The sequence below is a fragment of the Leptosomus discolor genome, chromosome 2, assembly GCF_034619465.1.
Source record: "Leptosomus discolor isolate bLepDis1 chromosome 2, bLepDis1.hap2, whole genome shotgun sequence".
NCBI lineage: Eukaryota > Metazoa > Chordata > Aves > Leptosomiformes > Leptosomidae > Leptosomus > Leptosomus discolor.
This window is the reverse complement of record NC_141392.1, coordinates 65249162-65264081: the sequence shown is the minus strand read 5'-3', so window position 1 is coordinate 65264081 and position 14920 is coordinate 65249162. Positions and strand designations below refer to the sequence as shown.

Below are 14920 nucleotides of genomic sequence, written 5' to 3'. Positions count from 1 at the left end.
ACAAGGAAAAAGCAGAATTACTTTCTTACCAGAAGATTACGAAACTTAAAAAATATTTAGCAGCCACAAAGAACAACAGCCACACATTGCTTTGCTGAAGCCTGTTTTCACAATACGTTGTGTGTAGCACATATTACGGCCGTGAAATTGAAAAATCCCTAAAAACTACCCTGATCTTTTCCTGTCCGCCTACCAGAAAAAGACAAACATAAATCCTCTTCACAGATACTGCCCCTTGAAGAGCCTTACATCCCCAAAAGAGGAAGACCACTTGCAAGTCATCCTGAGTTCACAAAAGGGTAATAACAAAAAGCTTATATATGCAAAGCATGACACACAGAGTAAATAAGAGAAACTTGTAGAGAGAGATTTAAAATCCCAGAGAGAATAAAGCTTGCATTTTCTGGCTACAGATAGACAGTCAATTATGTTCAGGAGGTGAAACAGTTTTCACTCCAACTACTTGCTCTTTTCAGTCTAGACTCTCACTCAACAGATTCCAACTACTTTCAAAACCCAGCCTTCCTCTCATTAACAGCTACACGCGAGTAATGAGTAATCCAGCAAAGCCTGCGGACTCAGATTTCCACAAAGTCAGTGCGTGCAGTAGGAGGCTGAAGTGTGGGAAGTAGCAGTGATGCACTGTGACCAGCACGAGCTATGGCTCCAGTAGTGAAACGGGGCTGTGAACTCCCTATGCGTGCATACAGTTTACTTATGCATTACTCATTGTTGTCAGTCGAAACTGTTTGATGGAACATGTTTGTTAATTCTTCATCTATACTTCACGAGCTATAAATACTTGTTAACATTTGAACTGGGCCTTGTTACCAGCCTGTCATAACAGTTTTTCAAGTCTAACAGAAATGATTTTTTTTTTAAAAGCATAAAAGCTTTTCTTGCTTATGTCACGTATGCAGCAACTTTACAAAAAATTTATCTTTCCTTTCAGATCCCAAATTGTATGTGGAATTCAAGCCTTGGAGCACTAGTGCTCTATAAATTACAAAGAGAGTCTACGGCCATTGCTTATGTCCACAAGATAAAAACGTATTAACAACAATTCCTTCAAGAGCAGCTTCCTTCGCGGACATCCAGGACATTCTGAAATGCTCAGCACATGTGGGAATACATATCCCTTATTATTGTTCTGTATATTTGTAGGGACCTTAGAAATACTTTTGCATCACAATCCAGAAATCACTTAGACAGTGCTTATTTGCATCGTATTACTAAGTCTTTTGCCAGAAGTCACAGCGGCTGCACGCAGGTATTTGCAAAGAGTTTTAAAAGGCTCTAATGCAACCACTTGACAACCACATCCTTTGAGAGACTAGTACAGAATCTGTGGAAGGCAACAAAAACCAGCAAACCGTTTTGTTCAGTTTTCATGACGTCATTGTCTTTCTTCTTTTCAAATCGGTATTGAAATGCCACAGCTTGTCCTCTTTCTGACACCCCAGAATGGTCTCACCACACTTTCTCCAGGCGCTTGAAACTCAATGCAGACATCCCTCGTGCTCCGCAGTAGCAGCAGGAGTTTGGCTGTTCTGAACGGTTACCTGGAGGTGCTTGGAAATACACATCCCTCCCCTCTGGGCTGGTAAGCAGGACTTCTGTGGAAGGGCGAGAAAATGGGTAAAAGCAGCTTGCCCTTTACAAAGACCTTTATGATGCAGAACCTTTTTCTGGACTGTGTGACCAGGAAATTAGTAAGATAATTGTTTAGGAAGGTAGGGTGGAATGTGCACTGGTGTTACTTGCAAGAAGGCTTGTAACCTGACGTTCCACATGACTGAGAAATGATGTCTGGTTTGGAATGAAAATGACATAATTCTATCTTGTGACATTCGAAATCTAACTGTAGCACATGCCTGTGCTTTGTCTTTCTAGAAACAGATGTCAGAGGGAAGTAAGTTATGCAAGGATTGTTCAGAACTGAAATTCAGAACTGACTCTTCAGAGTTTGGTAGTGTCATGGACCTCTCTTGAGAGTCTGTAATGCCTGACACCTTCGCCTGCCTACGGCAGACAGGTGGAGCAGGTGGAGTAGTGCCAACGGCGTGCAGAGCGCCCACGTGAACGCTGAGCTTGCATTAACACGCTGTGCGGTGGAGTGGACTTTCAAACAGGATCACACACTTCCATTAGTTATCACACACAAATGCATACACTACTACGCTATACCAACAGTTCAAAACAGAGTTCAGTGCCAATGCAAACCTTCCCTCTACACATATGTAACTTTAATCTTAGCGCAGTTTTGTTTTCTGGCAACTGTTCTAGGAGAACTATTTTTGTATATTCTCCTTCTAGAATGTTAGATTGTAATTTGACTGTGATTATGACTTTTGCTGTAATACAAATCTTTCAGATGTGCATACTTCCATCTCCTGGACAGAACATACATTGCACTTATGTAGCAGTACTGATGTGTTTTATGGCTGGCTAAAGACTTCTTGTTGTATTTTGATGACCTTGAGGGAGATAATGTTTTATTGTTCCACTCAGTACAAAAACTCCTCTATGGATCATGTGTCTTTGGGGCTTTTTAAGGGGCACAAGAAAGATTAAGTCATAGATGGATGTAGGGAAGAACACTCTCCCCAAGAAGAGGGAAGTAAGGTGGGCATTGTAATTTGTGTGTGTTTGTGTGCTTTCTGGGGTCTGAGCAGTACGAAGAAAACTATATGTTCCCACTTCTTGTGGAGGAGGGAGGGGAGAAGTCGTGGCCAAATGTCCCACAGGAGCTGCTGAATGAGAACACCCGTGTTGGGGTTGCAGTGGTTGCGACCCACTGGGGTATTGCAACCGGGGTTGCCGTTCAGAGCTTCAAGCAGTATATGGCAGTAGTTGGAGGTGGCCCTGTGCACCTTGGAGGCTGTCAGTGTGAGTAACGGGCAGTGTGGTTCCTACGGGCTTTGCCCTTGGTGCCTCAGAGTGCAGGGAGAGGGGTGCCCCCACGCTATGCTTTTGTCTCCATGGCTGTTTTTCAGAGGGCTCTGGTTAGCTTCTGCCCCCTCTAGATCTCTGTAACACAAAGGTGAGTGCCCCAGAGTTGACATTAGCGCCTGGAGCCTGGCAGTGCTGCAGCCACAGCCCCCAGCCAGGCCTTTCGCCCGCGCAGACTCGGGAAGGTGGTGCTGCCTGAGCTGGAGGCCTGTGGGGCAGTTCTGAGCTAGCTGAGCGATTTCTACCTTCTGTCCTCCCCTGCCCTCCCCAGCCCTGGTCGGTCACTGCAGGGACAGTCTCCTCACTACCTGGATTTAGCCTGCACCCTGCCACTTGATGATACCAGGAAGATCAAAAAAGGGCATGTTGTAGAAAAGGTGACTGGCAGTGTTGGTGACAAACGTGTTTGATTGCATTAGGCACAAACCACGACTATCAATATTTGTTACCTATTTTTGTTATATTTTGTCACTATGTATTTTTTACGAAGGTGGCACCCAAGGGTCAAATGGTCAATTCTGAAACAGGATGGACAAGTCCCATGTCAGACTGACAGCACCTGAGCAAGTAACACGTCTGAAGCGTGATGGCTGTGCTGCGCACGCACAGACCGCTGAATCACTTGTGTCTGCCCACACACACGTCGCACGTAACCCACATGAGCCTCTGATGGGAACGGGAACGTGCAGTTGTGATACAAAATTAGGAGCTTCCAAACCCCCTTGCTTTCTAACACTCCTCACCAAGGTGGGAGGCTAGGTGCGGCTGGGTAAGGATTCCGATACGAAAACTCAATAACAACACTTATTATTAAGTGTTGGCATTCTTTATTGGAGCGCTGGGCAGCACTGGGGATGCTCCACCATGAGTGCTCCAACGGGTTAGCAAAACACACTGGTTCATATACACAAAAATCATACATATTCATCAGATTTCCTGAGAAGGGCAGTCTTATGGTGATGAGTTCCCGGAATTCATCTACATGGTCCAAGCATGCGCAGTAAATTTAGGGTTAGGGTCTTTTCATCTTCCGGTAGTTGCTCATAGTCTTCCTCATGCTAGTTGAATCTTCCTTCTTGAGCACAAGCCAGGGCCCCTTTTCTGATGCAACCTCCTCTTGTGACAAGCAGCTCTGTAGATGTTGCTGGGCTTTGCCTTAATGTCTGGCACCTGTAGATGGCTGTCTCCTTGGTGTCAAGCAAGATGTTATCTATTTACCAACTTTGCTCAGCAAATCGCTAAAACCATCCTTGTGGGGGAAGAAAAACTCAGGAAAACAAAGACACAAGCAAAACTAAACAGATGACAGTGAGGCCTAAGCCAGGGATTGTCAGAGTTTAGCTCTTTCAGTTGCACTTTTTTGATTTCTGAGTTACAGCGAAGCGCTGTAACCCCCACTGAAAGGCGGAAGCGATTTAACATTCATTCCTCATTTTCCTCCAGGCTGCCAGGTATTGAGGAACAGTGCCCTGTGAAGCCAGGCCACTTTAGCAGCAACACGTGCACTTACAGCCCTAAGGAAGATGATGGGGCCCAGCCCCAGGTGGGACCCAGCCCCAGGTGGCCCCTAGCCGGCTGCTGCAGCTGCCTTTCCTCCCCGCAGGCCGCACTCCCTGCGGCCGGGCCGGGCCTGCTCTGGCACCGAGCGACAGAGGGAGGGAGGGCCGGCGGGAGGCCCTGCTGCCCCGCCGCCATCTCCGTAGCTACGCGAAGCCGGGCGCAGTGTCGGATCAGGCAGCGCGGCGGTCAGCCTCCGCGCCGGCGGAGGCTGGGGTCCTCGTACGCTATAAGAGCGTGAGGCGGAAGGCCCGCCCTCCCTTTCGCTTACGGCGCGCGGAGGTGCCGGGGTGAGTAGCTGTGATGGCGCCGAGGCCCGCCGGGCTGAATCCCTGCCGCCGGCGGGGCATCGCGGCGGGAGCGGGCCGGGCGGGGGCCCCGGGGCGGCCGGCGCCACTCACCGGGGCGGCCTGTGTCTGTATTTGCAGCAGGAACCCGGGCGGGGACAACACCCACCGAGAGCGCCATGGCCGAGGAAGGGTGAGCGGGGCCGGGGCCGTTGGGGGCGGAGGGGCCGCGTCTCGCCGGACCGCGCTGCTCCGTGTCGGGCCTTGCAGCTGCGGCCGCGCGTTGCCCGCGCAGGCCCGGCCATGGGGCTACGGCGCCGTTTCCGTGGGCGGGAGGCGCGGTGGGCGGCGCGGGGCCTGGCTGCGAGGGGCGCTGCGTGCGGTGCTTCCCCGTGTCGGCCCAGGAGCGTGGGGAGAGCGCGGCGGGCCGGGTGGCCGGGGAGTTTGGATCTCTTTGTTTCGTTCAGTTCGTCTTCAGACATTTTCTGCCTTGGCTCGGTTCTGTAGCTTGCTTTGCTTCTGTACGTTTTTTTAACTATGGGGCGCTTGCAGGCGAACGGGAAGCCTTTGCTTGTAGTTGTAAGATGTTGGCACGATCAGGGCGATGTTTGTCTTTAGCATTACTGCTGGAGGTGTAATGGATGTCAACACCGCTCTGCAAGAAGTGCTGAAGACCGCACTTATCCATGACGGCCTGGCTCGTGGCATTCGTGAAGCAGCCAAAGCCTTGGACAAGTAAGTGTTGTTTCCCTGTTGTGTTTACAGTGTACGGCAAAGCTGGGTGAGGTATGCGTTCAACAGTGGTCTCTTTGTCCACGTGTTTAGTTGAAAGCTTTTGCAAGAACAAGTTTTTTTGCCAGTGGGTTTTGTCTTTTGCTGTCTGTGTTTTGGGGTCTTTCACTGTGATCTTAACATAGAATCATAGAATGGTTTGGGTTGGAAGGGACCTTAAAGACAATCCAGTTCCAACCCCCCTGCCATGGGCAGGAACACCTTCCACTAGACCAGGTTGCTCAAAGCCCCGTCCAGCCTGGCCTTGAACACTGCCAGGGAGGGGGCAGCCACAGCTTCTCTGGGCAGCCTGTTCCAGTGTCTCAGCACCCTCACAGTGAAGAACTTCTTCCTAATACCTAATCTAAATCTCCCCTCTTTCAGTTTGAAACCGTTACCCCTTGTCCTATCACCACACTCCCTGATCAAGAGTCCCTCCCCACCTTTCCTGTGGGCCCCCTTTAAGCACTGGAAGGCTGCTGTAAGGTCTCCCTGGAGCCTTGTCTTCTCCAGGCTGAACAACCCCAACATGCAGATGCTAAACTCAGTAGTTCAAGAATAACAGCGTCTAATGTATTAGGTTCTGGTTTTTTGTGACCACAGTGCCATTGAGTTTTCACATGGATTGGTCTTGTGAAGAAAATGACATGGTGCTTGTGCTACTTCGCTATGGAAATCTGGGGCTCCAGAACCTTGTGTTTTAAGAAATGATAAACTCTTCTCAAAACTTAGTAATTGGGGGGGGGGTGTTAATATGCATGACAGACTTAACCTGGAAGAGTTGTTTTAGTTTTTATGAAGAAAAACTGAAATTCGTAGCTTGCCTTTACTTTTTTGCCTGCTTCATTTTTAGTGTTGCAGCTGTAAATAATGGGTTTGATACAATATCAAAACAACATTAAACTTGTCACGCATGTGCCAACCATGGTAATTAGCTATGGTTTCCTGGTAGGTATACACACATACATGCACACCTCTGTGTGTCTATAGGCATGTACTTCTAAGAGTAAGTGGTGCTTAAGTGTAACGCTACAGTGTTTGGGTGATGATTTTAACAATTTGTCGGATACCCCTTCACTCGCCCTGTGAGTGAAAGCAGCAGTCTGACAAACCTGTATGCGAAAAGCTCTGAGACAAGGCACCAAATAATGGAAGAGAAATACAACTTAGGTGACTGGCAGCTAGTTTGTAAGAGTTCTTTTGAGCTCAGCTACAACTTCCTATGCCGTGTGTTGAGGATCATGTATGTACAAGGCTTATATGCGGTTCTTGCTTGGAAGTATTCCTGAAACATTCTGGTGAAACTTGTGATGAAGGCAGCCGTAGAGAAAAGTGTCTTTGCGGTGGTCAGATGCCATGGGGTTGAGCATAGAAGAGCTGTACAGCTCTCTTGGCTGTCAGGTAATCCCTTTGGTATTTTTAGCATTGTACCACAGCACACAAAGTTCCTCATTAGAATTGGGGCCCTGTCATAACAGGTTCTTTGAATGTGAGTAGAAAAGATTGTTCTGAATAGCTTATAACAACTTGATGTGGAAATTCAAGCTTTTAATAGTTACAATTCTCATGTTAAATTGCTGTGATCTGTGGTAAACAAGAAAAAACAGCTAGTAGCTTTGTTGCTTTCTAGCAGTGACACCAGTTCTTTATGGGACCTGGTGTTTGTGCAGTCTTTACACCTTTTTCCAATGGCCAAGAATTTATTTAGTGGGATTTTTTTAGAAGCTTCCCAAACTGGAATGGAATCTGCTAATAAAGCTAACAATGTATGAGTAGTCTATTATGTATATGAAAACCATAAAAAGTAGCAGATCATATCAAAGCCATATTTAGTATTTTAAAAGCATATGGTGTTTCAAAACCAAAAATTAAACCTAGGAAGCCGTTGTCTAGAAATGCACATGCTGGATTTTGTTGTATGTGGTTTTGATTTTAAAGAAAGTATAAGCAGTGTCTGAAGTCACATTTGTCAGTTTTCATGTTTTTTAGACGCCAAGCCCACCTTTGTGTTCTGGCTTCAAATTGTGATGAACCCACATACGTAAAATTAGTTGAAGCACTTTGTGCAGAACATCAGATCAACTTAATAAAGGTGAGTGTTGGAACTTCAGACGCAAGTTTGGAACAGTAACCCCGCTTGCAATACAAGCTGCTTGTTTCAGCATATAGAGAGCCTGAACCTGTGAGACACTGTGCTGTAATTCTGTATATGGCTTATCTGAGCAAAACTTCTCTGAGCAGCAGAGATCGTTTTCGTTCTGTGTCGTTATCACAGCAGGAGTACAAAAACTGTGGATGTAAATGGCAAAGGATGTGTATCAGGTATTTTGTGAAGTTAAAATGAGGTTTTGTGTCTTGTAATAAGAAGTGGAGTTAATGATGCAAGTGATGGTGGAGCACGGGATGAGTCTCACCATGAATTTTCCTTCGAATTAGAATGCTTACAAGCTGTACAATGATGATACTTTGGCTCCCTCTACTGATAGTTGTGAGGAAAGCAGCCATCCGTTACCCAATGCTTCTGAGAGTACAGCGGCTCTTTTTGCTGAACCCGGTTCTGTTAGAAATGGCTAGTTCTGATGTGATGCAACGTTTTACACAGGTTGATGACAACAAGAAGCTGGGTGAATGGGTAGGTCTCTGCAAGATCGACAGAGAAGGAAAACCTCGCAAAGTCGTGGGCTGCAGTTGTGTGGTTGTCAAAGTAAGATGATGCTAATTACAGCTTATTTCTTGATTTCTGAAAATAAGCAGTAAAGATAAGGTTGCTTTAGATAAGGGACTATTACATTTTTACTTTTTTTTTAAAACAATTGCTTTACATTGTTGATAGTGAAAATAAACTACTTTGCTGTTCTATATTCCCTTTCATGTTTATTTAAAATACTCATTTCGTGAGTTAATGGTGGTGTTCTTAAAGTATCTGCCCACTTGGCAGTAAGGGTTAAAGGAAAGGGCTTTTAACTAGAAGAGGTGAGGTTTTGCTTCAGGAAAAAAAATGCCAGTTCTATGTGTCTGCTCAACTTGAAAATGTTTTGCAGAGCATATTTTAAAATGACACTGGTAAAGTAAAGCCACAGTACGAGCCTTGAAGACCTTGTTGTCTTTGAGGTCCCGAGAGATGGCTACATCTTCACAACAAAGACTAATGCCTTCTGCATGTGTGTTCGTGCTTCTGCTACTGTTGCACGTACTTCACTTGGCTTTCTTTAAGCAGAAATGAAGAATTTGTTTGGATCTGTACCAACGGGGTTACACTTGAATGAAATAGTAGACCTTTGTTAGAATAGTCTCACTAGAGAATGGAGGGAAAGCAGCTGGCAGATCACTTGAGGCTACTCGTATGGAATGTTGGGAATATTTGGGAATGCCTTGAGAAAGTGTCAGAATTTGTTGTCCTTTTAAAAATAGATCGTAAAATTTTGAATGGGTCTGTATGTTTAATGGATTATTTTGTGTTACAGGACTATGGCAAGGAATCTCAGGCCAAAGATGTCATCGAAGAGTACTTCAAGTGCAAGAAATGAGTGGAAAATAAATGTTGAACCTGACTAGTGTGTGTGTGATTAATGGGTGGGCATCTGTGGAGTAGTTCTGAGTTACACAGGATAACATCAGAAGATGAAAGGACTTTGCAGGTCTTGGTGTAGTTTATTAGTGTGTTAACTGTGTCAGCTTGCTAAAAAGATAATGGGAATCCCTGCCGTTGCTCTTCTAGGGTATTTCTGTTTCCTGTTCCTACCCTAGAGGTTACCAACTTTGGGAAATTTGCAGTTTCTCAGTTGCAAAAGTGCTGCCAGTTGATTACTACCTCTGCTTGGCAGTGCTTAGGCCTGTACTTTCCCAGGGATTCTGAGTAACTTGTTAGGGAAAGTCTGAAGTAATGCTGCATCTGTGATGAAAATTTGGCTCCCTCTGCTGAAACAAATGAGGAGAGTGGCCTTAACCGTTACCCAAGTCTTCTGAGATGTTGCAGGATATTTTTAAATGCTATCTTAATTTATTCAGGGAACTTAGTGGACACAAGATGTGTTTTGTTAGGTGTGTGTGTCTCATCCTGCCCCAATTCTGTAGCAAATTGTGGGTGGAATTAGCTTTATACAAGAAGTATTGTCATGTACTTCTGATTCTGTTGAGTTCTTAGTCAAGGTAGCCATGTAGTTGTGGGATCTCACTGCTCAAAGAAGCAGTGTAGTACTCTGACTTGCCCAGTGTCTTCGTTTCCATAGTAGCTGGATGATGTACAGAATCTGTGTTTTTGTCAATTTGCTTTTTGGGAACAAGGTGGGATTCAGACTGGAATTTAAGATTGCTTTCTTTTCTCTCTCCAAGTTGTTTCATATGTCTAATGTTTTCTGCAGAGCACCTCTAAGTGGAGTCATAAGGAGTTGCTCCGTTATGCTGATAAGTAGGATGTGAATGTGAATATGTGGGGCTGGGCACCTGTGGCTGGTGGCTAGGTCTGGGTGACTTGTGTTTTTGGGAGGTTCCTGTAGTAACATTTTCAGGTGTACTTAATGATGGAATCGCATGTTCTGAGCGGTTAAAACCAAGATATGTATCCTTGTGCTGAAATGAACCTTGCATACGTTCAGTCTTGTGCATGAAATTCTCAGTGAAGGAGTTAAAGTAGCACTTCAGTTGTATCAAGCTAGTGTTGCAAATGGAGGGAAGTTAACACCAATGTACGAGTGTTACCATTTTCCATTTGGATGTTTTTGAATGTAGTTGAAATTAAGAGAAATTCAGCCCCATAGGTAAGAGCCTTTGTTGCAGATCTTATTTCATTAAGTAAGGTTTCTAACACTATAAGAGTAATTTGTAAGACTATTCCTTTTTAAATGGAGTTGAAGGACACTACTGAAAAACTCAGTTGAGTTTGGCTAATAATTTTGAATATCAGACTATTGTATACAGAAGCACATCAATGCACACTTCATCTTTTGTCCTGTCTTAAGAAGATGCATCTTCCAAGAGTTTTGGATAAAACAATTAGGCTACATTCTTCATATTTTTATAATGTTGTTTGCAGCTACATTCTAGAGAAATAATTGAGATGGCGTTGGCTATGGTTTGCTTTTCCTTGGCTGGCAAAACAAGGAATTCATTCCCTGCTTCCCATTGGCAGGCAGGTGATCCTCCATCTCCAGGAGAGCAGGGCTCCATCATGCATAAGGGTTACTTGGGAAAAGAAACGCCATCACTCCAAATATCCCCCCCTTCCTTCTTTGCCCAGCTTTATATGCTGAGCATGGTGCCATATGGCATGGAATGTCCCTTTGGTCAGGTGGGGTCAGCTATGTCCCCTCCCAACTTCCTTGTGCACCCCCAGCCTACTTGGTGGTGGGGTGAGAAGCAGAAGCCTTGGCTCTGTGTTACCCCTGCTCAGCAGCAACGGAAGCAACCCTGTATTATCAGTGCTGTTTCCAGCACAAATCCAAAACAGCCCGGTACTAGCTACTGCGAAGAAAATTAACCATCCCAGCCAAAACCAGCACATGCTGTACCAGAACACTTTTTACCTGCTAGGCGTAGTGAAGTCCTCTTAACGCCTTAACATCTCTGGATGCAGGGTAACACGTGCAATCCAATGAAGCCCCTCCAGGGTAGTGGGTGAAGATTTTTAAAAAAGATGAAATCCATAGGCTTACATTCTCAAATTTGAGGAAGTCTTTGCTAAGCTTATGCAACCAAACTGAGCATTTCAAGATGTTTGGCTTTTTGGCTAAAATACAGCATTTTGTTTTGTTAATTTTTTTAACATAAAACGACTCAGGAGCATGGAGAAGAGCATGGTCCCTCGTTCAGATACACTCCACTGACTACAAAGGGAGTTTAGGCAAGTAAATCATGTATAGGTACTTTCTGGATATGTATGTGAAGTTAAAACTGCTGAAGCTTATAGCACGCTCTGATTTTGGTTGCTCTAGCATGGGCAAACTGTAGAACTTAAACTTTTTTTTTAACTGGATTTGCCCTTCTAAGTGACAATTTAGCTTGAGGTCAACTCAACATGGAAAATTTCTGCTGGTACAACTTTCTCATAAATCTGCTAATGGTATCTTGTGATGCAAAGCACTGGTAACGTACTACAGTTTCACAGGGGACTGTTTTATGATTTGCTGTTGGGGCTACAAATAGGAAGGCTGTTGGAAGAAGGAAGATGTTTGTGTCCAGGTGAACTGTAATTCTGAGATGATCTTGAAGTGAAAGGAGAAGGAACTATCACTGGAAAGGATGAGTAAAAATAAAGTTGATAACCTGTTGCTTTAATAAAATTCTGAAGAAGTTGTCTGGCCGTTACTACTTTACCTCTACAGAGAATGTGGAAGGCTGTTCACCTTATGTAGTGTATTTAATACCTGAAGTTATTGCACTTTGCTCAATACTTACAGAGAAAACTAATTCAAAATAGTGTGCTGCGTTGTGGTGTCATCACTGGATTTCCTGTCCAGCTATGACACTGAGTAGAGAAATGGGATATGCTGGGTAAAGAAAAAGATGTTCTGTGGGCATTCACAGCTTACAAGAAGGAAGGTTGCACACTGAATCTATAGTTGTTGAGAATTGTTAACACTGCAAATTTATATCTTTAGTCAAGCTATTAGTCTTAATTGTAAGTAAACTTAAGGAGTTTTACATATTTAAACAGGCAAGCAATTTAAGAAGAGTCCAGCACACTCCAGCTATTTGACTTTACAGAATATTCTGCTTCATTTAATGCATTTTAACTGTTTATTTTCCACGTGAGAAAAATAACTTTAAATGGTTTCTGTGTTTCATTTATATTATGGGATATTGGAATTGCTACTTCAGCAGTAGCGAGGCTATAAATTTCCTTAGTTACTATTAAGTATGATCAGTTAACTCTTAGGATAAGGGGTTTGAGTAAGGAGAGCTGTAGTCCATGAGCAAGTTTGTTAGACAGCATTTCTTTTGCAACAATGGAACAATACCTGAATATAAGTTCAGGGCTATGGGTTGGTTTGTGGTTTTTGGTTTTGTTTTGTTTTGTTTTTTTTTTAAATGTCACCTTATCATTTTACATGGCGATGAATATTAATACTAGGGAATGACAACTCTCATGCCAAGGTTTTTTCATTGGAATAGAACCAACACTTCCTAAATATTTTTGCCAGAAGGAATTGGGTTGAGATCTTAATTTTCTGATCAAAATGCTTAGGTATCAAGTTAGGGTTTTTCCTGTAATGTTTTATTTCCTGGAAGTGACTTTAGAGCCTATGCAGGGTTGGCACTGGAGAACTGCTTAAGACTCAGTTGACTTTATATTTTACTTAAGACTATCTCTAGTGTTTCATTTATTTTCAAAAATTCCCTGAACTAAATTCCACCCAAACTTTCTTGTTCACCTTCATCTTTCATGAAAGGTTTTTTGTTGTTTTTTTTTTTCTTTTTTTAAATTCAAAATAGTCAAGGAAGACAAGTGTTTGCTAGTCCTTCATACTGGAAGATAGCATATGCTTCTCTGAGACCTCTGCTTTGTAGACTAAAGAAACCTAGTTTCTTCACACTTTCTTTATAGGTGTTGTTTTTGTTTTGCCATAGAAGATGTATTGATATTGATGTGTCCTGCAGGATTTCAGATAAGGTTTCAGAGGAGTAGGCTTTTAAATTATAGCCACCTGTAGTCATCACCCTAAAGGTATCCATTACCTGTCCCCTGAAAGGGTGTGGTTAGACAGCATTAGACATGGGACTGGGAATTGGAGACTTCGGAGTTAGAGTTCCAGGACTGACCCTGACTTTTCCTCTGTTGGTGACCATACTTAACATCCCTTGCAGGTTTTCCTTGTGAAACGGGGATAATGCAGAATGATTTGCTCAATGATGCATGTTTTGTGTCTTTTGGTTGGTAGAAGCAGCACAATGAATTTCTTTTGCTGGACTAAAATACCGGGTTTTAGTGGTTTTGCATGGATTGGTAGTCTGAAGTAGAAAGCTAACAAAGTGTTTTGAAGAAATGCTGGTAAGTCATTGTGAAGGTGCTAAGTGTAGACTTCTAGATAGCATTGGAAGAACTTCCTATGTGAGATTTAAAATAAAATAATATCTTGACAACAGTTAAGCTCATTTTGGCTTGGAACCATGTGTGTGTCATCCTGGCCAGTACTGCTTTTCTGTGCCTTGTGCATTTTGCCTCAGATCGTAAAAAGCTTGAGCATCTCGACAGCACCACCGCCACCACCACGTATTTGCACAGCTCCTACTTTCATGGAGTTGTGGCCATGACTGTGGCTCCTGTGGGGCGCTGGTTATACCTGCCCTCCACTCTTTATCCCGTGCCTGTTTTACTGTTTCAATCCCTTGGCGTCTGGGATAACGGCAGTGCTTACTCCATGTTTACTCCATGCTAATTCTGCTTAAGAAGGGAGTGTGTGTGCTTGTAATGTGTAGTGGGAGCATGAGTGCTCACTTGAAGATAATGTCTTGTCAGGGCAGCTCATTCACATCAGGATCTCCCACTGTAACATGCTGATACAACTTGCAGTAGCATGAACGTCAGGGGATCAGGGCTTGTCAGCAGCAAATCGCCATGCGACACAAGCACTTCTGCGGGCTCCAACCTTTTCTTTGGAAAGCATTGTTTATTCTGCCTGCTTTGCCAAGACAAAAGTATGTCTTCCAGTCTTACTTAACACATGAAGTATTTATTGGAGAGTGAGTGCTAATCCCACATGAATTAAAAATATATTTAGTATTAAAACACAGTATCCTTAACGCTTTCTGTAACAAATAAGCCCCAGTATTTCTGACTAACGTTCCTGATTTAGAACTGCCTCTACCTGTTTTGTTTCGTTCCTTGTTTGTACTGCAGAACCTGGGTATCCCACCTGCAAGCCAGTGCCCCTCTCGTGTCCATGTTACCAAAGCCAGTGCAAACATAGTCCCTGAGACATGATCCCTTTCCTGGAGACCTCACAAAGGTCTCTCATCCAGCAATGTAAAGGAGCTCTGAACATACATCCATTTGTCAGCCTTGTCTTCTCCCTCGGAGAGGATGTGTTTGGGATGTGAAGCCTCAGGAGGATTTTTAATTTGTGTTAGGCCATTGAACCAGACATTGGATGTTGGGTGAGCACAGTTGTGGCTTGATTTATGTAGCCTGAAGGAAAACGGAAGTAACAGCAAGTTGTTTTCTGAATGGTTTTAGACAGTCAAGTAAATACACAGGTATTTTTTTCAGCCATTGGCCAGCAAGCAAATGTTTATTTTGAGAGTCTTTTTAACAAATTGAGCAGATGAAGTGGTTAGTAAGCTGTTGTATATAATGATCCTACACACATTTATAATTTTCTCATGCATTGGCATTATTTTTGAATGAAAGTCCACCT

At 43.8% G+C, this 14920-nt stretch overlaps 1 protein-coding gene and 4 non-coding genes across 6 annotated transcripts; all 5 read left to right on the top strand.

Moving 5' to 3' along the window:
• Positions 1-4741: 4741 nt before the first annotated feature.
• Positions 4742-9118, top strand: RPS12 (ribosomal protein S12). Of its 2 annotated transcripts, none has more exons than XM_086461223.1 (6): positions 4742-4799; positions 4938-4989; positions 5415-5531; positions 7557-7659; positions 8170-8271; positions 9032-9118. In XM_086461223.1, the coding sequence occupies exons 2-6, from the start codon at positions 4976-4978 to the stop codon at positions 9092-9094; spliced, it is 399 nt and encodes a 132-aa protein (XP_086317349.1). In that variant the 5' UTR covers positions 4742-4799; positions 4938-4975; the 3' UTR covers positions 9095-9118. The 2 variants fall into 2 exon arrangements, with proteins under 2 accessions (XP_086317349.1, XP_086317350.1); XM_086461224.1 differs by having other exon boundaries at positions 4750-4799; positions 4941-4989.
• Positions 6604-6679, top strand: LOC147416022 (small nucleolar RNA SNORD101). Its single transcript, XR_015183396.1, has one exon. It is a non-coding gene; the product is annotated as a small nucleolar RNA SNORD101 (small nucleolar RNA).
• LOC147416021 (small nucleolar RNA SNORD100) lies at positions 8015-8101 on the top strand. Its single transcript, XR_015183408.1, has one exon. It is a non-coding gene; the product is annotated as a small nucleolar RNA SNORD100 (small nucleolar RNA).
• Positions 8566-8700, top strand: LOC147416020 (small nucleolar RNA SNORA33). The gene has a single exon (XR_015183407.1). It is a non-coding gene; the product is annotated as a small nucleolar RNA SNORA33 (small nucleolar RNA).
• Positions 9119-9454: 336 nt separating the features above from the next.
• LOC147416019 (small nucleolar RNA SNORD100) lies at positions 9455-9539 on the top strand. Its single transcript, XR_015183409.1, has one exon. It is a non-coding gene; the product is annotated as a small nucleolar RNA SNORD100 (small nucleolar RNA).
• The last annotated feature ends 5381 nt before the right edge of the window (positions 9540-14920 follow it).